The sequence below is a fragment of the Genypterus blacodes genome, unplaced genomic scaffold, assembly GCF_046128005.1.
Source record: "Genypterus blacodes isolate CSIRO-AG114 ecotype Tasmania unplaced genomic scaffold, CSIRO-AGI_Gbla_v1 ptg000039l_1, whole genome shotgun sequence".
In the NCBI taxonomy this organism is placed as follows: Eukaryota; Metazoa; Chordata; class Actinopteri; order Ophidiiformes; family Ophidiidae; genus Genypterus; species Genypterus blacodes.
This window is the reverse complement of record NW_027466852.1, coordinates 5,776,112-5,798,177: the sequence shown is the minus strand read 5'-3', so window position 1 is coordinate 5,798,177 and position 22,066 is coordinate 5,776,112. Positions and strand designations below refer to the sequence as shown.

The window sequence follows — 22,066 nt, the reverse complement described above, 5'->3', positions numbered from 1 at the left end:
GCCATACTGGTCTGTGTTAGAAAGCGTTCATTGTTTCCCACAGAACCCAGGGGCACTTTTAATGAAGAGACTGTGTCATGGAGGAGACGCACCACTGCAGCGAACAAAACCAACTGCTGCCAATCATGCATCATCATCAAAGAACGTGCATTGCACACGTTACTTCACTCCCACACATAGCGGACATTCTGGTTCAGTTTTGTTGAATCATTTCAACTTTTGAAATGTCTTTGTGAATTATATGACCTCCACATTACTTGCAATTTATTCTATTTATCTCTTTACTAAAAGTACATCAGAGAGATACGTGTTATAGGATGAATGGGCATAATTGTACAAACTTGCTTATTCTCCTTCTACCTCATTTTAAGCTCACTGTCCCATTTGCTCTTGGGTAATACATTTTTTAACCAATCAGAGGTGGATCAATTAGCACGGCTCCACCACACCTGGCTGGCCTGCAATTGAATTGTTACTGGCTGCAAACAAAAACTCTCTTCCACTGAACCTGGTAAATGGAATCATTATCATTATCACAAACAGAGGAGCCATTTCCTACACCTCCACCATACTTCAGATTAGGTAAAATGTCTCATTGTGGCTTTGTGAAGCACTTCACAAGTGTGTGACATTGGCAGTTTATATGCCAAGATGCATTGTTTCTATTTCTGTGTGCTTTCTAGATGAGAGTCGAGCTGAGCAAAATATGAGGATCCACCACATTCACATACCATTCAGCCCTCCACCACCTACTCCTTCAGTTGCTTTTTCCCCTGCAGCAGTCTGCTCCATCGAAGCCCAGTCAACTCTTCCAGGTACATACTCCACTTTCAGTTTGTAGCACATATTTGTCTTCATCCTCCAGCAAGTAAAATGTGAAATGTTCCCCAGTTCCAGCTCTAAAGATGCAAGGTTTTCCTGTTTTTCCTCACATTTATGTTCTTGTAAATTTACTTATGTTACCTAATATGAGAGAGCAATCTGAAGGTAATGGCACATTAGACACATTCACATCAGGTAAAGCCCTACCACTGAAATGTTTTAAACTAAGCATTCTATCTAATCCTGCCATGTCTTCCTCTAGTGTCTGCTGCTGCTCCTCTTCCTCCTGCTTCGTCTCCTCCCAGAGCTAAGTTTGTGAGCTATGAGACAGAGCTGTTCCGCTCTCCAGCTCTGGTGACATGCCCGGCCTGTCAAAGCCAGATCACCACGCAGGTCACCTACCGTGCTGGATCGTACGCGTGGCTCATGTGTTTTGTGTTCATATTATTTGGGTAAGAGAGGAATTGAAATAGACTTTATCTGTTTCCCCAAAAGTCATGAGATGGAGACTGACTAATTTGTCTTTTAGGTTGGTGCTTGGCTGCTGCCTGATTCCATTTTTTGTGAGCCATTTTAAGGACGCCTATCACTTCTGCCCACAGTGTCAACGGGTCCTCCACATACAAAAAAAGACCTGCTGCTGAACAGCGCACACATACCCACACACACACACACACACACACTGAAATGGGATCGAGCAGATGAAATGTACTGCAGGATTTCTCGGACAACTTAATTTTATTGATCTATTTTAAACATGTTTTGTATGAAGGTATATCAAATAAATATTGTCTGTATTGGATTTGTTCTGTTTTCTATGTTTGAAGACTGGTGCTAGTCATTGACCACCATTTCTCCAAAGATGTATTTCATTTGACCTGAAAGTAGATTTGCCTTTGTTATTCATAGATTTCACTAGTGTCTGCTTTTAAGCACTTAGGGGTAATTATCTCGTGACCCTAATTGTTTTCAGGCATGATCAAAGCTCTGTGTGTGTGTGTATGTGGATTATGCACGCAGCTTTGTCCTCACTTGAGACCGGAGGATTAGAAGTGTTTATTTTAGATCTTTGAGCCTTTGAGTAGCAACCATGTGAGATGAAACAAAGCCCTCCTCCTCTTTCTGAGGGTGCCATGCCACACCCTCCAGCTAGCTGGGTATAAGACTGGACGTCAGCTATTCAGGGGTAGGTCAGCACCGGTGGCTGTCTACAACAACACACCCTGCATGGCCGACGATGCACTGGAATATCTCACCTCCATTAATACATCGTCTTTCTTCGAGCACTTCAAATGCTACACTGAACTCCTCTCCTACTTGTTCCTGTGTGTTGCTAAAATGCCTTTCATACCACCTGTGTCCATTGCACGGTCTGTGTCGGGACTGAAAGGGAAGGAGAGACCTGTAAATGCTTCATCTGCCACAACTGTGACCAAAACCAAGGTCTCAAGAGAAGACAAAGGCGGCTCAATAAATGAGCGACTGACCCTGAACCTCAAGCAGCTGGGGAAGAAGAGCCAACACAAGAGTCATCTGCCAATCGCTAAAGCAGTGTCGGGGGCAGAGCTGCATGTGAAGCGAAGGGACCGATTGCTGCCCTCATCAAAGATGCTCTCAGACAACTCGCCTGTCTCCTGTTTGAGCAATTCTACGTCTAAGACAAAACATTACAGTTGTGGGAATGACCGATCCATAAGGATTAAATCAGAAGAGAAGACGAGGACCAAACGTGAGGAGGAGGCCCGTTTCACTCTGACACTCACACCAGAGGCTGTTCTGCTCTTGCAGCGGAGAAATGGTGAGAGACGTCAACGCTCAGTGGTCAGAACTGCTGGAGATGGAGCTGGTGTTTTCAGCAGCATGACAGATTCAAGAAACAAAAAGCATCAACCAGCAGCACGAGCCAAGCCCCCAAACAGCAAATTCAACACTAGAAATAACAAAAGTGATGCTGAACTGGGAGACATATGTTCCATTGTGAAAATATCACTTCTGAACGAGCAATATAAGTATGATGATGTGGAATACGAGGAAGAGGAGGACTACAGGGTGGATGAGCATGTGCTGCTAAAATGCACCGAGTGGCTCCGTGGGTTGGAAAACACACCGCTAACAGTGGGGAACAGCACAAATAACAGGGAGAACAGTATGAAAAGTTTCTGAAGTGTGTTCTATTAACTAGAGGAATAGTTTTAAATTACATGTTGGTCTATTCCCTTGTGTTTCTCTTACGTCTTCTTTGTGGAACAGGATTAAATTAGACATCTGTTTGAGTTACTTAACTTCAGCAGTAAGGGAACTTTAACTGCGTCCACTACTGTGTCCATTACTCAAGACAAACACACATATAAAACAGTTTTTGGCTGATTGTGTTACACTAGAGTTCAAGGTCCTTAAGACTCAGAGCAATAAAAGAGTAGACAAGCAAGGGGGTGTAAAAACAGTGTGGTCACGCTGTCCTACTATTTACACCATGTAAGTAATCACACCTCATTTCACAAATAACAACACAAAACAAGAATGTTTAGATAATACAATAGGTCTAACAGCTGTGCATGATTAGAATAACATACTTGCAGTATTCACAGTGGCATTCAGTCATGCGAAGGCTACTGTACAAACATCTACGCCATGAGATCGACTATCAACAAATGTGCGATTGGCACCCATGGTTGTGTATGTGATGTATTTAAATGTAATGTTTTCTGTTAATATGTAACATTTTGAATATTAAGGTAAAATTTACGTGACCAACTTATGCAGCAAAAGAGGTATATGATACTGAAACATAATGGCAAACAATCAACTTTTTCACTATGGCTTTAATAAAAGGTACATGTCAAGGTTTATGCAAAGAGCCGTGATCATTTGTACATGAACAGCTATGTAAAGTGGAAAAAAGACCTTCAATCAGTCCTTCAATAATGTTAATGTTATATTGTCAGTTGTCCCCTCACTGTAAGAAGCTTTGTAAGGGCTTAGATGTTGGCTGAGGTGCTGCACATTCTCTCAGCCACTGACTGAGTGTGCTTAGTGACAGCTTATCCAGCGGGAAGTCAAATGTTACAACACGTGCATGGGCACGGCCGATGAGTGTGAGTGTGTGTGTGTGAGAGAGAGAGCGAGAGAGAGAGAGAGAGAGAGAGAGAGAGAGAGAGAGAGAGAGACTAGTGCACACATACATATACTCTGAAACAATTGTAAACCAGTTTTCTTTGTTTCACAAGCTTATGTTGTGTATCATTTGAGTGTGGAAAATAAATAAGATGAAGACAACTTGGTGATAGATACATGAAGACAGAGACGTCATTTCCAGCGGTTGATTCGTCGTAGCTGCACATATGCCAGGACCATGCAAGCAGAAGTGATTCCCAGCAGGGCCACCTGGTTCTGCCAGAAGCCCCACACAGAGTAGTCAATGCCCTGGGCTTTTAAGAACACCTCCCCTTGGACACTGCAGCACAAACAGAAAAGCTCAGTGTGTTTGTGAGGGTGTGTGTGTGTGCATGGCTGTGTGTGAGTAATTGTGTTTTAGGAGTAGACATGTTATCACTTTGCACTCACACTGTGGTGTTGTCGACGTAGTACAGCTGTCCTTCCAACTCATTAATGAACAAAGCCTGAGACAGAAACACAGTGCTGATCAACTTTCACATGTCAATTACAGATTAGATTGATCCCCATTATCTCATTTCTATAACCACACACTCCCACCCAGACTCTGCTTATTTTTCTTACATCCAGTCCGTATTTGAAAATACTCATCCATTTCAGCCAGGACAGCCAGCTCAACATGGAATTGAGATTGACCAGAAACCCCCCAAAGACCTAGAGGAGGAGGAGGAAGAGCATAATGATTAATTTATGAAACATAATACTACATTAAAGAGTATATCATCATAATGGTGTGTATATAGGTCTTACCATCATGAAAACAAAGGGCAGAGCAATAAGAATGTTGGCCATGGCGAAAGAGGAAACACTAGCTGAGATGAGGAAGGCCAGGCTGACTCCTGCCAGACTGACCAGGGACATGGTCAGTGCAAAACACAGGAAAGCCACAAAGACAGGTTTCAGACCTGGAAGAGCAATGGAAAGACGTAAACAGGAAGAAGCCATAAAATCAAGACTGTTTACTCAAGTGTTACTAATAATTCCACCAACCAACGATCCAAAGGACACAGAAGGAAACAACATTGTTTGTGTGGCATTGTGTTTGTGTGTTTGTGTGCGTGTGCTTGTCTGCATGTTAATTACCCATCATGTAGTAGGCAATGGCTGAAAACACCAAAATAGGGATTATGCGGTTGGGGATGAGATCGGCAAAGATCTTGGATAGGAAGTAGACAGATGTGCAATAATAGCCGCTGGAGTTCTCATGGCTGCAATGAACATCAGAGAACGACACTCAACACACATGTATGCACGAGAGGCATAAAACCTTTATCTCTCACTCACATGAAGATCACCCTCTCATTGATAAAGAGTTCAACGGCAGAGAGATTCCCAAACACCATGTTGATGATAAGGAAGAAGAACGCCCCAGACCTGAGAGAGAGAGGAGAGAGAGAGAGAGAGAGAGAGAGAGAGAGAGAGAGAGAGAGAGAGAGAGAGAGAGAGAGAGAGAGAGTGAGAGAGAGAGAGAGAGAGAGAGATTATCAGTTTGAACAAAGTTCAGACTAATGTCACCATATCTTGGGCTGTCCCCCCATAAACATAAAATGACATTGTCATCATCAGCATCACTCATTTCTTCTTGCCAAGATTGACTAGATATCATTACTCTTTTCTTTGATGTTATCTTTTTTGTCATTAAGTAGTTATTTACTGAAAGAGGATGCAGGAGGATGTAAAAACAGACCCACAGGCTGAGATTGAAGTGAGTTGTGTGTTTTGCTGCAGGGCAGGTTTACTCTACCTGTTCTGTAAACCCTCAGGCAGCGTGAAGGTTAACTGGTAATAAATGAGTCCCACCAGAATAGCAAAAAAGATGCTGAGAGCGAACTGGGCATAAGACGTCTGGGGGTTCCTCAGAAGGTTTCGCACTGTCCTACCACACACCACACGCATCTGTCTCTCAATTTCGCATACACACACACACGCCCAACAGGGAAAATTGAGAAACGTTTTATAGAGATGACAGGGTTCACTCAGCAGGCTGCTAAACACAAGCATGTAAAACGTTGGATCTAAAATCAACGGCTCCATCCAATTACAGTTCATTAATAACAACGTTACAATATGATGACATGGTACGTCATTCGAATGGGAATTCATCATCTAACATGCTTGGTCTGAGGTCTGCATGTATGAGAGGCTGACATGAGAGCTGGCTGACCTGATACTGGAATGACGTAGCATAGGCAACCACCTCTTCTTCTTTGGTCGGGTCATCAACAGCCTGGCTCAGGTGGTTCAGCTCATCGACCAAATTCTGGTACAGCTGGGACTGGCAATATTTTATTGCCAGTGTGTGTTTACCTTTCTCTGTAGGGAAAGAAATAAAGGCAATGGCAAATGCTCAAGAAAATGGTCCCTATATTTGGATTTCCTAGTTTGAATGAGTCATTAGTCATTAGTCTCTGTTAGTGTTGTATGTAAATGTATATGGTGTGTGTGTGTGTGTGTGTGTGTGTGTGTGTGTGTGTGTGTGTGTGTGTGTGTGTGTGTGTGTGTGTCCGTGTGTATGTTTTGTGTTGGTGTACCTGTTGTAGATGACTCCTGTGTTGATGTAACCTCTCCATTTGTGATGTCCATGAAGAAATCAGCAGGGTTAATGAAGGATTCAATCTGGTAGCCTGTGAAACACAAGCACACACATACTCACACTTGTCGGTCAGTTACCACATAGGACCACATATGGAGATACAATGGATCATCTTTCCCTGTAGGGATTCATCACAGCTTTACCCAAAAAAAGGCCTTTCTAATAAACACTCAAATACACCCATACCCAGGTTTGTGAAATATTCCAAGGCCATGTCAGCTGCTCCAGCGTACACCACTTCCCCTTTATGCATCAGAGTCAGCTGGTCAAACTGTCTGAAGATGGAGTAACGTGGTTGGTGGAGAGAGAAAATCACAGTCTTGCCTCTCCTGGACAACCTGGATACACCAAAGAAGAATTTCACTTATGTTATTACAGTCAACAAGCAGAGCCCTGTCATGAACTAAAGTGTGTGTTCCGAGAGGTGCGATTCCCTCGACTTGTAGCGGTAACATGGTAGCACACTATGAGAGTTTTGTATTCGTATTGTATTTGCCTTTATTGGCAATGGTGCGTTTAGTTTTGCTGTACTTGTGCATTAGATTGATGATAACGTTTGCAGTGTAAGAGTCCAGTCCTGTGGTCGGCTCATCCAGAAACAGCAGAGAGGGAGAGGTGATGAGTTCCATCCCGATGCTGCACCTCTTCCTCTCACCACCAGATACACCACGCAGAAACTCTGTACCTATCTGCACATGCACACATCGGTAAACACACACACAGCAACTGTATTAGTGTATTTTTACTTCATTCTTAATCCATTTGATGGTTTCGCTGTTGTTATAGTTTGTGTTTCTGCTATTTTTTTTAATCTTTGGGAAACTTTCTGCTGCTTGTCTTGGTCAGGACTCCCTTGAATAACAGGTTATTAATCTTAGTTATTATATCAGTAAACTCAAACAAATTCAAGAGCAATGTGTGTGTTCTGCTGTAGATGAAGTCGTATGCAAAGATTAGCGTATGCTTGCTCCATTTGACCTTAGTGTCTGCACAGTCCGTTAGGCCCAGGTCCTCTATGATTGCATTCACTTTGCTTTGCTTGTCGCAGGAGGAGTGATGCTGACGTTTGAGACGGAGGTTGGCGCTGAACAGCAGGTTCTCTCTCACAGTCAGTGTGCCCATGAGGATATCATCCTTCAAACACAAAGGCCAAACAATACAAACTGTGAAATGTTTTACGTTATCAAAATGTGATATTTGTACAAATACGTAAAACATCCCTGTATTTTAAATTCTGATTACTTGAGAGATACACAAAGGGCTTATTTTGTAACACAAAGTCCACAATTCAATATATATATATATATATGCAAATCAGATGTACACAGTCATAAAAATAGATATGCAAAAAATATATTTGTGTGTATTCCTGTATAGATCTGCACCTGAACCACATAGGCAGAGCGGAGCCTGAGGTCAGAGGTCACAGTCTTGCCATCCACCAGGACTTTCCCTTGGCGCAGTCCAGCAGGATCCTTCCTGCCGGCAAGCACATCCAGAAGCCTGGCAAAGACAGAGGGACTCAATACTCACCAGGTTGAGGGTGTTCATATGTGAAGGTGTCTCTGGCAGCACCTGTGTGTGTGTGTGTGTGTGTGTGCGTGCGTGCACAAGCGTCTTACGATGTTTTGCCACTTCCTGTTGGACCCATGATAGCATTCATGCCAGGTCTCATGATGCCACTGCAACAATAATAACAACAATTAAGATTAACCTTTTCTACATTATCTGCAAGAGCACATCTTTTCTCTCACAGCTTACATCAGTGCCATGACATTAGTGATTTGCTTGTACTGTGCTTTAAAGATTCACAGTATAATTACAAACCTTGTCTTACATTTGATAATTGCAATTTGCAGTCATTTCTCGTGTTTAATTTTTTAATGTATCTTTTTTAAGCAGGATGTAATGAAATATCCCCTCTCTTGGTGTTCAGAGGCAATCAAGTGAAAGACAGACTATAAGGAAGTACATATTTCTTATTGAAGATAGTAGCAGGTGACATAACAATGAGCATAAGGTTATACATATTAGGAACATATTTCTAATGCTGAATTTGGTGACTTTCTTTAAAATATCATATCATGCTTTAATAAAGCCTGACTTACGATTACGATTACGACTTATGAGCATGCCAGCCTTGGGAAAAGCTTAGGATACTTTAAATGGATGATTCTCCTTTGGCTTAGAATCTCGTCCCAGCCAGAGCAAGGAAAAGGCAGCAGGAACGCATCTTCAATACCAGATCATAGCTCTGCCATACAAATCAGAACGACTGCAATGGCAATATTCTAAGTGAATATTGTAATTAATTATCATATCCTACCTTACATCTTTGAGAATATATTTCTCCGGACCCTTCTTGAAGCAGATCGCCCTACTCTCCCTAATGCAATAGTGCAAATTGCTGAATGTGACCACTGGCCCTCCTGTCTGGATACAGCCTTCAACATCGCTGCGGTCTACCTCACACATCTTCAAATACAGCAGTGAGAGGACAGACAGTGGGATTCAGAGAGAGACCTGCCAGGTAGAAGCCCAAAGAAGAATGTCCAAAGCACAACGTTATCAGTGTGTGTTATAAACTGATCTGATCTTTGGACCTCCTGAGGCCCTTGTGCTCATGTCTAAGATAGTGACATTGACATTGAACCTCCTCCACCGAGATTCCATGCTGCATGATAAATATTGACCTCAGCAAATACAAGTAACTAACTAACAGTGTTTACCAGAGTATTGTTGTTTGTGCTCTGTATTCTTAATCAGACTCATGGATTAGATTAGATTAGATAGATTAGATTAGATGAAATTTTATTATCCCGAGGGAAATAACTGTGCAGCAGTTACAGAACAGCATGAAAACAAGAACCAGAAATCAGAAATAACCCAACTAGTGCAATAATGAAAAGTGCAAGAATGTAAATAATAAAAACACGATAAGTACACGATAAGTACACACAATAAGGGGGTACGAAGTACATACAATGGGGGGAACAGTACATGACAGTATAAGTACATAAGGAGGACAAGGTTACAAGGTTACAGGGAGAAAAGGATTTCCTATGGCGCTCAGTAGTACACCTGGGGGGAATGAGTCTGTTGCTGAAGGTGCTCTTGTATGAGGCCAGCACCTTGTGGAGAGGGTGAGAGTCATTGTTCATGATTCTCCGTAGCTTGCGCAGCATTCTCCTCTCCGCCACACGCTCCGACGAATCAAGTTCAGCCCCCAGGACGGAGCCAGCCTTCCTGACTATCTTGTTGATCCTGTTGGCGTCAGCTGACCTCGCACCCTATTGCCCCCGCACACGACCGCGAAGAAGATGGCACTGGCAACCACAGACTGGTAGAACATCCTCAGCATGGTGTTACAGACATTGAAGGATCGAAGCCTCCTCAGGAAGTAGAGTCGACTCTGTCCCTTCTTGTAAACAGCCTCAGCGTTCTTAGACCAGTCCAGTTTGTTGTCCAAATGGACTCCCAGGTATTTGTATACCTGCAGAGAGTCCACAGTCACCCCATTGATGGTCACAGGTGTGGGGGGTGACTTCTTCTTGCGGAGGTCCACCACCAGCTCCTTGGGCTGACTCTGTCGGGACGGATGGAGGTGCTGGGGCTGATCCCACAATGGTTTGGGCAAAAGAGGAACTAGTTTGAACTTGAGGAGGACTGACAAACTTGCAAACTCATCAGCAATTTAGACTTTACACAACTGAAACCACAAGTCTGTTGGTTTGAGGGGAAACCAAAGTGCCTCAGTGGCGAGACTCACAAAATGATGATCCATCCATCTATCTATCTATCTATCTATCTATCTATCTATCTATCTATCTATCTATCTATCTATCTATCTATCTCATTCGTTCATTCAATCTTAACTTGACGTGCTGACGTCGCCCCCTGTCGGCCAGAATGCATGTAGATTCTAAATGTAGCGCAGCGGGGGTGGGAGGAGCCAGCGTTGTTTTCATCTGACCTTTTCTTTTTTCCGCTGTCCAATGGAGTTCCGTGACCCGCGCAAAGCCCCGCCCCTAGAACACAGTGACGTCGGGTGAAGAAACCCTGAGGTGTTGTCGGTGCATTCCTCGGTGTGTATGACACAGACGGCGCCGCCGGAATCTAAGTGTTCACAATGCGGCTCTAACAGCGAGAGATTTCAAACGGTTTGTTAGGTTTGTGTAACGTGTTTCTTTTGTTACGCGAAGGAAACCTAAGTAAAGTCTTCATTCTAACCGAACAATTGTATATTTTACGAACGCTAGCGTATGGGCTACTAGCTAACAGCTAGCTGTCGTTAGCTATGGACGAGAGGAAGGAGGAGGGGGAAGCGGAGATCCAAGAGCACGGCCCCGAACACTGGTTCTCGAAGTGGGAACGCCAGTGCTTAGCCGAAGCCGAACAGGACGAGCCAAACCAGGAGGAGTCGGAGCAGAACCAGGAGAAGTCGTGGCACCTCTTTCAGAACTCGGCCACGGCGGTGGCACAGCTCTACAAAGGTCTGCGCCAAAGCTAGTCAAGTTAAAGTGAAGCTAGCGGTCAGGACTAGCTCCGCCGAAAGCTAATCCGGGCAGCTAGCGTCGAAGCTGGGCGGAGAGACACAAAGGGCACGGAGAGCTAACACACAGAGACGGGCTGCCCCAGCAGCTCCACGGCGGCACTGCCAAACAGAAGTCTATTTCCATTCTCTTGTGGAGTTACACAAGACAGAGCGTTTATTCAGTTGTATTGTAAATCAGCAAGTCTGTGATATTTAACTCATTATTCAGACTTTTCCGTACTGACCGTGGGACGCTAATCCCATGCTAAAGCTAGTAGCGGTACATAGCCTGTCCCCGTATCAGAGAGTATGTGAGGCTGAGTCTGGCCCGGTGGCCTCAGCTGTCACAGGAGCACCCGAGCTAAGTGTCTCCCTCCGCACTAACGTAGCGATGTGCTGCAATACACGGTGTCTCTGTTAGGACACAACATGGCTCACAGTAAGCATGTTTAGTCCATCTGTGGACTGATCGTCAAAATGGCGATAAACAGGGAGGAGTTTTGCAGTGAAAATAACTCGTTTGTTGACGGTGAAATACGACGATAACTGTCTTCTTAACATGGTAGAAGCGCGTTATAGAGTCTTTTCCTTCAACAGTCAAGTCACCGGACTTATGTTAATAACTGCACCGATATGGCTAAGAACAAAATGGCGAAGGGCTTTATGTAAATGTTTGCATGTTAAAGTGACATCTGAGTCGTCAGCTCGTCACACTCTGCTGACTTTATGAAGCATTATGAATACAAGATGAGGACATGTTTGACTTGTTAACCAGCTATTATTTGTTATACTGTTATTTTGCAGTTATTTGCCAAGTTCAGTCATCGTTTGATGAAACACTCGATAATGTGTGTCTCCACAATCTGTCTGATCAGGGTGGTGCTGCCCGCAGTGTGTTTAGTGTTTGTGTTGTTCTGACAATTATTGGAAGCATAGCTGGAGGTGGTCAGGCTGTATAACTCTCTTGTTCTGATTGAATACTATTTAAACCCAGACATCACATTCATGATGGGCTGTGCGCTCAGGGATTTGTGTAGATTTGTGAGCTTGTCAACATGTAGATTGGGGCCTTCAGGGCAACAGCATTATTTTTAAAGTCGCTATCACAAGCCTAATAATGTTTTGGCTTTATTTTCCAGATCGAGTGTGTCAGCAGCAAGGCCTCTCTCTCTGGGTGCCCTTCCAGAATGCAGCCACAGCCGTCACCAACCTGTATAAAGGCAAGTCATACATAAGAGCTGTGTCCCTGAACTGCTGTTAGGTCAACTGTCATTCACACTGAGGAGTGTGTGTTTGCCAGTTTATTAGGTACGGAGCAGCATCCATGTGCCACTCATTCTAAATATGGTGGGTGTATTTTACAGGAGTATTGATCTGTGTGCCAATATTTTCCTTGTGCTGTTGCTGCAGTTTGGTCTTCCTGGGAACAGCCCTAATGCTTTATTTTAGATGTGCTATTATTGGTCAATGCAACTTGAAGACCAATGAAGAAATTTAAACTGGGATTAGTAGTAAGTCCCCTGCATCAGCCACTGTCATGCATTCAGTTGTTAAAGGAAGCCTTAAATGATGAACTTGACCAGCAATGGTGGTTATGTACTTACCTGTGCCATTCACATGTGTGTTTGGTGAGTGACCTGTGCTGCTGTGACCATGCTAAGTGGCTGATAGAGACAAGCACAGCTCATGTTCATACATTCATGAAGGTCATTCCTCTTACTTCCTTGAAGCATGTACCTAAAATGTTGCCACTTTGTGTTTCAGTGTTGATGTATACAATGTTAGATTCTGGTGTCCCAGTATTAAATAACTTTTTCTGTGCAAACAGAGAGTGTGGAGGCTCGCCAGCGGAGCTACGATCTGGGTATCCAGATTGGCTATCAATGCAGGAATAAGGAGGTAATTGCGTGGGTGAAGAAACGTAGAAGAACCATCAGGCGAGAGGACCTTATCAGCTTCCTGTGTGGCAAAGTCCCGCCCCCACGGACAGCACGTGCCCCACCCAGAGTTGCCATGGTGTCCGCAAGTCGACCGTCACCCCCAGAGACGGGCAGCTCTGAGGAGACGGACCTGCAGCCCTTCAGAGAGGCCATTGCCCTGCACGGTGGGTCAGAGTGGCACGACCACAGCAGGGAGGCGATGAGAGCATGAGGCTGGAGACGTCCTCTAATCTAACCTGGTGTGTTTTTTGACTCTACAGGTCTAAGTGGAGCTATGGCCAGCATCTCTGTGCGCTCTGGGTCTCCCACTCACCCCGCTCAGCCCTTAAGTCGTCGTAGAAATGGTCTTCACGACGTAGACCTCAACACCTTCATTGCTGAGGAGATGGCACTTCACATGGATCCCACAGCCAATCGTAAACGAGGTCCCACCCCCTGTAGTGATGTCATCATAGACTCACCCACTCACAAACGTAACAGGATGCTCTGAACTCTTCCCACACGTAGTCCCTGCTGACCTCAGTGGCCCACAGGACAGCTGTGGACTGATGCTGTCGTCAACCAATCAAATCTTCCTTCTTTTCATCTTTGTTGTGATGCTACAAATAAAGGAAAACGAAACCATCAACATCTTTATTTCTCCCTTTCCTTTTCTTACTTAACCCTCCTGGTATCTCACACCTTTTCTACAGCAGATTTTTTCCTTTCATATATTTGTTTTCCTTTCGTAGATCTGGTAGTAAAGAGCACTGAGTTCTCTTCAGATCATTACAGATTGTAAAGCTCTATGCTGTTTACTTAGCCAGGTTCCTTTGTGCTCCACATCTGATAATCAGGTGTGTGTTGCCGTCTGCTCGCTGTCCTCTTCTCTTCATTAATTCAAGCGTACTTCTTCTTCCTCTCTGAAGGCCAATCCAGACTGGGTTGAAACCCAAGCACATTGGGAGTCCAAACGGCCTCCCTGCTGTGTGTTTGGACTCCCGGTTGTCAGCATTGTGTGTGTGTGTGTACCAGACTGCTGTTGCTTTGAGTATTTGCATATCTGACAGCAGAACTGCCACTTATTGTATTGTACTTTTCTTTGCCTTTGAGGACGCTGCTGCAGTATCTCTGGCTGTGTGTGTGTGAATGCGGGGTTCTGGCAAATTCAGCACCTACCGTCCCCAATTATTTTCTCAAGTTTTATTAGATGCATCAGATTTTTTTTCTTGGCTGCCCAAACTTGGACTGATTAGCAGTTCTGTCCTAGTTGCACAACTGAATTTGACGACGGACACTGACAGCCTCAGCCGACAGTCAGAACAGTGTGAGATGAGACGGAAACAATCATTCTTTGCCTAAACGTTCTGGTCTTACTCAACAATTTCATCATCACATTTCACCCTCACTTGTGGGTATTTTCATATTTACATATAAACCAGATGTACAGTATTTGTTTGTTTTTAAATTTAGCTTTTGTCAGCCTTTGCACAAAGCAGTTGTTCCTAATTTTTAAGAAATACTTTTTGTTTAAATTTTGGATTATTGGTGGACTGCTGCATTGTCTCTTGAAACAAGGCACGAGATGCTACACACATTTGAAACTAGAAGGTGATGGGTGTCGTTTCTCTGTTAAGGGATGAGGATGACGGTTCACCAAGACTTGAGGCACTTGTTTTATGTCTTGTCCTCAGTGAGAGACATGCTCATTCTAAGCACTGCCGTGTGATAAACCCTCGTCTTAACGTGTGTAAATTACTTGTAGGTGCTGTTATAAGTGGTACATATTGTAAAAAGAAAGAACAAATCAATCAGAGATGTCCATGTACAATAATGAATCTAGCATTAAAGAAACTACAAGCATTCACTAAGCTCTGTCTCTTGTGACGGTTTGATTTAACGCCTTCCTGAGATTTCGCTTCACCCGCTCTCAAAGCATTTAAATGAGTGCTGATTAATCTCTATTGTCAAAAGTGATCCTTCCCTTGATTACTGTAGGCGTGTTAAAATGGAAGCTTCTAAACCTGCAATGAAAACGATTCTGATTCTGATTCTAAAATGCAATTAATTTTTCATTCTTTCCTTTGTGCATTACACAAATCTGAATTTCTGTGTGTTATAAGTTTGAACACGTCAAGTCTAGATACTAAAGAGCAAAGTCTAAAGGATCTTGTGCGGTAGGAACATAGTGGCTCAATCCTGCAAATCCTCCCGTGACTGCTGCTACAGTGAGACGAACGATAAACGAGTAGAACATACATGCAGTATCAGCTTCTACCGCATGATGGCGACAGACAGCTAGTTTTTTTGTTTTGCTCCTCTGCTGCTGTGGGGACCTCATAGATGAAAAGTATCGTCAATATGCAGGAGATCTGTACATTATTGTTCAATTAAAGCTTTTCGATATATAAATTATATTAATAGGTGGGTTGCCTTAATGCCATCTAAGCACTAGGTAATGTCTACAGCCAGTGTTGATGTATTTGGTCTAAAACATATTATTCCCAACAGAATCGTATTACTGTTACTTAGATTTTCCTCTTTTCATCTCCAGTTCGTTAAAGAAAATGGATTCAGTGACACATCCCTCTGCAGAGTCACAGTAACAGTCAAGCAATTTATTCAACTGAGGCCAGAGTGTGCTTGACTCCCATGCAACAGTTCTTGAATGCTTAACATTACAATTATTGCTCACAAAGTTCTACCAAAGCTGCTACTACTAATGATGGAAACAGCAGAGGAAGTGATGTACCACCACACCATGACAACATATTTGACCTCCGACCTCTGGGTTTGCCCGGGGTAAGTGCAATGACCACTGTTTGATCTATTGATCCTACCAGTCCGACATTGCAGAGGAGAAGAAAGAGCTGCACACTGATGCCTGATACGGTATCCACTGAGAATATCTGTTCTCTTTTCCTCTCCTAACACTTCACGGTTGTTTTTGTTTCATCATGTATCTAAAGGCTCTGGTGTAAAGGCTGCTATTTGATGGAACTGTGGAAGAAGAGCAGAGCTGACCGCAAGCTGTTTCACACTTCAAAAGAAGCAATGTGCGTGTGTGTGTGTGTGTGTGTGTGTGTGAGAGAGAGAGAGAGAGAGAGAGAGAGAGAAAGAGACATGAGGAGAAGCAACAAGTGTCTGAATGTTCCAGAAAACCCCTCAAAGATGGCCATCTGGGCTGAGCTGATATCAACTCACAACACACACACACACACGCGCGCACACACACATATACAGTAGGTGTCTCCTGGGGTGCCGTCTGGTCTGAAAGAGAGAGTTGGTGGCGTGTTTTGTGAACGATTACACACACACACACACATACACAAACACACTCACTCACTCACTCACACACACACACACAAATCCATTCTATCATGGCAATTGTCTGTGTGGGCTTGACCAATTGGGAGTCTTCAATGGCAGACAGCTGGCGATCAATGATGCACTAGTTATCCCCCGTGTGCATGTGTGGATGTGCACAGACGTAAACACACTGGGTCTTCATAATTGCTGCACCAGCTTGCACTAATTGATAGAGGACATCATGCTCTCCCTCTCTTTCTCTCTCACACACACACACACAAACACACACATGTCATCACGTTAACACACAGAGCCACACAAACACACATTCATTAACACATTAACACATGCACATAAACAGAATCCAATTGGGCAGACTGAGAATGTGTCCCCAGAGACACGGAGCAGAGAGGACGGCTGGGGGGAAATGGAGGGATGGAGGAGACAGAGGAGGATGCGAAGGAGGAGAGGAGGAAGAGAGGTTAAACACTCCCTAGAGACAGCTGGTAGTCAGAGCTGTTAGTTCTATGCACACGGTAGGTGAGCGGTGCGTGGCATGCATGAAAACACAAGGACTGAAAGACGGTCTCCTATTTTTGGGTCTGCTACATTTTTCTGAATGTTCTCTTCAAAAGGAGCCCCCCCACCCCCGTCACTCTGTCTCTCAAACATAAACATACTTGAGCGTGTCCTTGCACACACACACACACACACACACACACACACACACACACACACACACACACACACACACACACACACACACACCAGATCTTCAGAGCTCCCCGCGCAGCAGCATGTCCCTGTCTTCCACAAATGCAATGAAAAAAACCCATGAGCTGATCACCATAGCAACACGTTATATATCTTCCAGCAATATTTATCCAACCCAGAGAGGGGGGGTAGCAGAGAGGGGGGGGATTGAGGGATTGAGGTGGCTATGCTGGTGCAAAGGAGAGGGGGGCGGTGGGGGGTGGGGGGGTGGTCGTGATGCAACTCCTCAAAAAAAATAAAATTCAAACGGTCATTATAAAGCGGCCCGCAGTTCCAGTTAATGGCCACAGGAGGGCAGCAGCGTCCAGCTCTGCGGGGGCACCATCAGCAGACAGCACGACGACTTGTGACTTTCAATCATGGGCCATGCAGAGCTGATGGAGGCTCTGACTGAACCAAACGCTCCACACACATATCCCGCTGACAAGTGATGCGAGTCGATGAGTGAAATTAGCGCGCGTGTGTGCGCTTGCTGTCATCTCTGTGTTGCGTGTGACACATTCGCCATACAAGAAAGGGTGAAAAGTAGAAGCTGTTAATCTAAAAACAACAGGCGGAGGAGAGAGAATGATGGAGAGAGGAAGAAGAAAAGGAAATGAGTGGTGGAACGATTGCCGAGTCTTCCTCTTCCCCGAGCATGAGGATTAGATGTGCTGCTGGCTGCAGATAGGTTTGGTCTGGATTCTGTGTGTGTGCCTGGTGTATAGTGTCGGTCATGGTGTGTGTATCTGTGCGTGTGTTTATGTATGTGTGTGTGTGTGGGTTTATTTATTTGGGCTCAAGAAGCAGGTTAAGCAAGGAGGAGAAGAAAAGGAGGGAGAAAGGAGTGAGGAGTAGGAGGAGGAGGGGACAGGGATGAAAGGATGTAGGTGAGTCTAGGAGGAGAGGAGGCCTGAATCCTCACTGAGCTCCTGGGTGAGAACAAGGAGACACACGAAGAGACTAATGATGTGACAAAAGGGGGGATGGAGAAAGAAAGGAGGAGACTGACAATGTGTGTGCGCGAGAGAGATATATAGGCAGGAGGGGGAAAGAGGTATGGATAGAGAGATGCAGAGAGAGAGAGAGAGAGTGTGTGTGTGTGTGTGTGTGTGTGTGTGTGTGTGTACACATTGCGCTATAAGTCACCTTACACAGTGATTGATATAAAGAAAATCAACAGGACCTGACAAGAGTCTGATAGCATCAGCTCCCCTCTGCTCTCTCTCTCTCTCTCTCTCTCTTTTACACACACACACACACACACACACACACACACACACACACACACACACACACACACGCACACACACACACACACACACAACCCCACTTTCCCTCTTCAGTACCATTTGTATTTTGTCAGTGAAGTCAGTGTTTTTGTTTTGGCACATATTAAATCTTTTAGTGGGTTTATCTGTTGGGACTTGCCGAGCTGTTACCCTCAACATCTTTAACCTGCACTTTAGTACATCTGATCATTCACACTCAGCCCCTACAGACAGATTCTCCCTACCACTTCAGCTTGAAAACATAACTCTGTTAACACCTTTCATTTTCTTTATCCAAATAGTGCAATTGTCCCTTCCATGTATCCTGATGGAGGCCAAGGATGTGAAGTTAAGTGACTGTCATGGCTGCAACCCCAGAAGCCACTGGTGAATGGAGTCTTTGAGGAAGACGACTCCCTGGGAACAACTGGGGACAGCAGGAGAAAGCAATTCATTTCATCGCAGAATATAAACTCTGTTGAAGTATGGATTGAAGAAGGAAAATCGCCTTGTTTGGATATCATTGGTCTCCGGTCCCATGTGAGCCAGATCCTGCAGCTCTTCTACTCCACCATGAAATTAATTGATTGAACCCGTTATTCCAGCTTCCTGGGAGCATCTTGGGATACCTGTGAGAGCAATTACTTACACGGCAGGTTAGAGAACCGGCTGGAATGGGACTCACAAAGGACTGGTTGGAGACTTCTGGATTAGTAACAGGATATCCCAGGTTGAGCTGTAAGAACTGCAGCACATTTAGGAGCATGGAGAGACTCCTGTCAGGAGGCTTCAGAGGAACTTTTCAAAGTGCTTTTTACTGAAGCGTGAGGAGAACGTTGCCCTGGCTGTGCTCTGCAGAGATGAGGACGCAATTATCTTGAACAATGTCAGAAAGTCTAGGAACTCCTAAACCTTGTAGACATATTCATAAATCATGAGGAAGCGTTAGAAGGTTTGAAAGGGTCTGAGCCTGTCTCCTATGGTTGTGTCTTTGAGAGAAGGTGCAGAGCAGAACAGGATTTGTCTTGACATGCTGATGTGCTTCATCTATCTACTGAGTGCATTTGATGAGCCGGACCCTTGTGGGGCAGACATGTTGGTCGTCCCCATCTTCCAAAAAGGCAACTGTTCTAAAATAAATTGACAGCAGAAAACAGAAAATTTGGAACATCAATTCCACAATCAGATGCAAAGACAACGCCAACAAATGTAAATGTATCAGGCAGAGGGATTTTGACTCAAGCCGTCAGTCAAAGACAATGCTTTGTAAATGTTTTGTCCCCACTTCATTTAAGTCAAATTCACAATTGTCTGTTCTGTCTTACACCACAGCGTCTCATTGAACTGGTCATTTCATTTGTGAGCCTTTACAGTATAAAGCATAACCCATGTTTGACTCCACACAGTCATTCCTATCTGGGAACACCGTGCATTTCATGTTTTGGTTTCAGAAGCAATGACATTTGGAAATATTGATGAACATACATGTTCCCTGAAATGATCTGAATGAAATATTTAGAGGGAGGTGCTGTCCGTGATTTTGACCGGCAAGTGCGCCAGTACCGGAAAGAGCATTAATTAAATGTAGAACGCCTTAGTCATCCCAAGGTAATGCACTATGTGGCTATCAAAGCCTTTTGAAAGTCAAATATTTCCAATTTAGAAACCGCTTCAGTAAAAGTGCGCGATAGTGTGAGTGGTGGAAGGTCAGGTGGCCAGTGGGGGGGCCAGTGGGGGGGCCAGTGGGGGGGCCAGTGGGGGGGCCACTGGGGGGCCAGCGATTTTCCAGGGGCGGTGGCTGGATTGGCTCGCGGACTCGTTAAGTGAAGTTGGATAACTGGTTGAAAAACACTGGCCTAGAGGGCACCTATACACCCAAACACCCACTTATGAGTCCTGCTGATGACAAGTTAAGACCCATTGTTGGTAATGGACTTAAAAAGGTCAATGCTTGAGTACAATAGACACTCCAGGCTGGTGAAGGCATAGGTAGAGACTAATGGGTGAGAAGAAGAAGCTGCAGCAGAAGGCATATTCTGTATATATAGATGTACGAGTGTGGAGTTACTCCCCTAATGTAAACTTGTAGGAGGAAGTGAAATAATAGAGTACATCCTTGATAAGTCACTGTGAAGAGCCACAGCCAATTGCAGCCAACAGCTGAGCCTCAACTTTATCAGGAGCTATGTCGCTTGCCGTCTGGCTGCCAAGCAGTCGACCAACTTTTGCCCTTCACACAGATAACTAGGGAGCCAAGAGAATTTTGTAATCCTGTCTAAATGTGTTTTGTGGATTTAGAAAGGCTTCAAAGTTTCTGGGTTCCCTGAGGTACCAGGGTCACTGCTGTGATCTGTTCAGTCCTTCTATCCTCAGAGTGAGAGCTCTGTTCACACTCCTGGCATCCAGTCAAGCTTACCTTAACCCCAGGGATTCCCATGAGCATCTGGAAGATGTTGGAGGAAGCCACCAGGGGAAGTTGCTGAGGGAAAAGTCACACAGGCATTTTGCTTTTCTGTTGCTCCAACACCATCCCTGACCCGGATAAACGTCTCGGAAATGGATGAGTGCATGCATGGAAAATTCATTTTACAGACACATAATGGAGTTTTCTCAATTACCACTGAGCTCGCTCCAAAGTCAGACCACTTTGAGCTACAATAATTCAAAATATCATTTGGTTTTCCCCAAGTATTTACACATATTGCACAATCTTATGTAGATATGAAATCATTGCATTGATACAATCATTTGATGGCTGAATAGCTCTCTGCTCTCCCATTCTCTTTGAGAAAAATGGCTGAACCGGAGTTCTATGAGTTGTTAATGTAAGTCCATCTTTGATTACTCAATGGGTTTGGTCCAATAGTTAAACAAAAGGCCTTTGTTCTGCGCTGGTGCTTGAATTATGTATTCTGAATACATAAGCGTATCACTGGAATCTGTTTTTTATTGAAGATCCACTGTGTGTCTGAGCTCAAAGCCCCTCTGCATCTAAAGACAGGCTTACTGACAAATGAGGGCTATTACTTCACTTAAATGGTGTGAAGGAAATGATCCATACTGAGGAGTAAAACAACAGGGTGAGATCTTATAATAAGGTTATGTGACTTAGCCCTAATTTATGCATTAACAAAGGCAAGACTCAGCATGAATTAATGTATGCATTAAATCACGGCTTATTATGGACTTACACGTCTCCACACTAATAAATGAGAAAATGACTTTAAGAAAACATGCTGACATCATATTTTGAATAAAACTTAGCATTAATTATGGTACTTAACAAACATAAGTAACGAATACATCAACTGACTCTCAGGATAAAATGAGGTCAGAGTCCCTTTGATCAGCCAAAAGGTTTATGGGTCATCTTTGTTAGTTACTAAAGTAAGAAAGAAACATTCGAGTGTGTTTTGCTGCTATTACTTCTACTTCTACTACATACATACATACATACATACATACATACATACATACATACATACATACATACATACATTAAAATGTAAATGTAACGTCTGCTGTATTTTGAGTCCATATTTTCAGCCTTGTAAGAAATGTGTGAAGAATTTAAAATAACAAGTGAGGCTACAGGGAAATGTGTTTTATATCGACAAAAATTGTAATTTGTGCTGAGTCATGCATTAATTAAATGATAAAGTGCTGTTAATTTATGTGGCATTATTATAAT

The 22,066-nt window shown here is 43.9% G+C and overlaps 3 protein-coding genes across 5 annotated transcripts in view; 1 reads left to right on the top strand and 2 right to left on the bottom strand.

Annotated features, from left to right (window-relative positions):
* LOC142996700 (cytochrome P450 3A56-like) overlaps window positions 1-21,262 on the bottom strand; it is an 82,797-nt gene extending 61,535 nt beyond the window's left edge. Inside the window, exon 1 of the mRNA XM_076147719.1 lies at window positions 21,259-21,262. The gene's annotated coding sequence lies outside the window, so the exon portion shown is untranslated. The remainder of the gene's footprint in view (window positions 1-21,258) is intronic.
* On the bottom strand, window positions 3,630-9,113 carry abcg2b (ATP-binding cassette, sub-family G (WHITE), member 2b). The gene is made up of 15 exons (XM_076147989.1): window positions 8,916-9,113; window positions 8,212-8,271; window positions 7,975-8,092; window positions 7,568-7,723; window positions 7,121-7,278; window positions 6,776-6,927; window positions 6,528-6,620; window positions 6,161-6,309; window positions 5,741-5,892; window positions 5,281-5,370; window positions 5,080-5,204; window positions 4,747-4,901; window positions 4,561-4,650; window positions 4,387-4,442; window positions 3,630-4,276 (listed from the first exon to the last, which is right to left on the bottom strand). The coding sequence occupies exons 1-15, from the start codon at window positions 9,062-9,064 to the stop codon at window positions 4,129-4,131; spliced, it is 1,851 nt and encodes a 616-aa protein (XP_076004104.1). The 5' UTR covers window positions 9,065-9,113; the 3' UTR covers window positions 3,630-4,128.
* hapstr1b (HUWE1 associated protein modifying stress responses b) lies at window positions 10,627-14,913 on the top strand. 3 transcript variants are annotated; one of them, XM_076147983.1, is made up of 5 exons: window positions 10,627-10,749; window positions 10,849-11,082; window positions 12,263-12,343; window positions 12,952-13,227; window positions 13,324-14,913. In XM_076147983.1, the coding sequence occupies exons 2-5, from the start codon at window positions 10,887-10,889 to the stop codon at window positions 13,551-13,553; spliced, it is 783 nt and encodes a 260-aa protein (XP_076004098.1). In that variant the 5' UTR covers window positions 10,627-10,749; window positions 10,849-10,886; the 3' UTR covers window positions 13,554-14,913. The 3 variants fall into 3 exon arrangements, with proteins under 3 accessions (XP_076004098.1, XP_076004097.1, XP_076004096.1); XM_076147982.1 differs by having other exon boundaries at window positions 10,627-10,758; XM_076147981.1 differs by having other exon boundaries at window positions 10,627-11,082.
* Window positions 21,263-22,066: the final 804 nt, after the last annotated feature.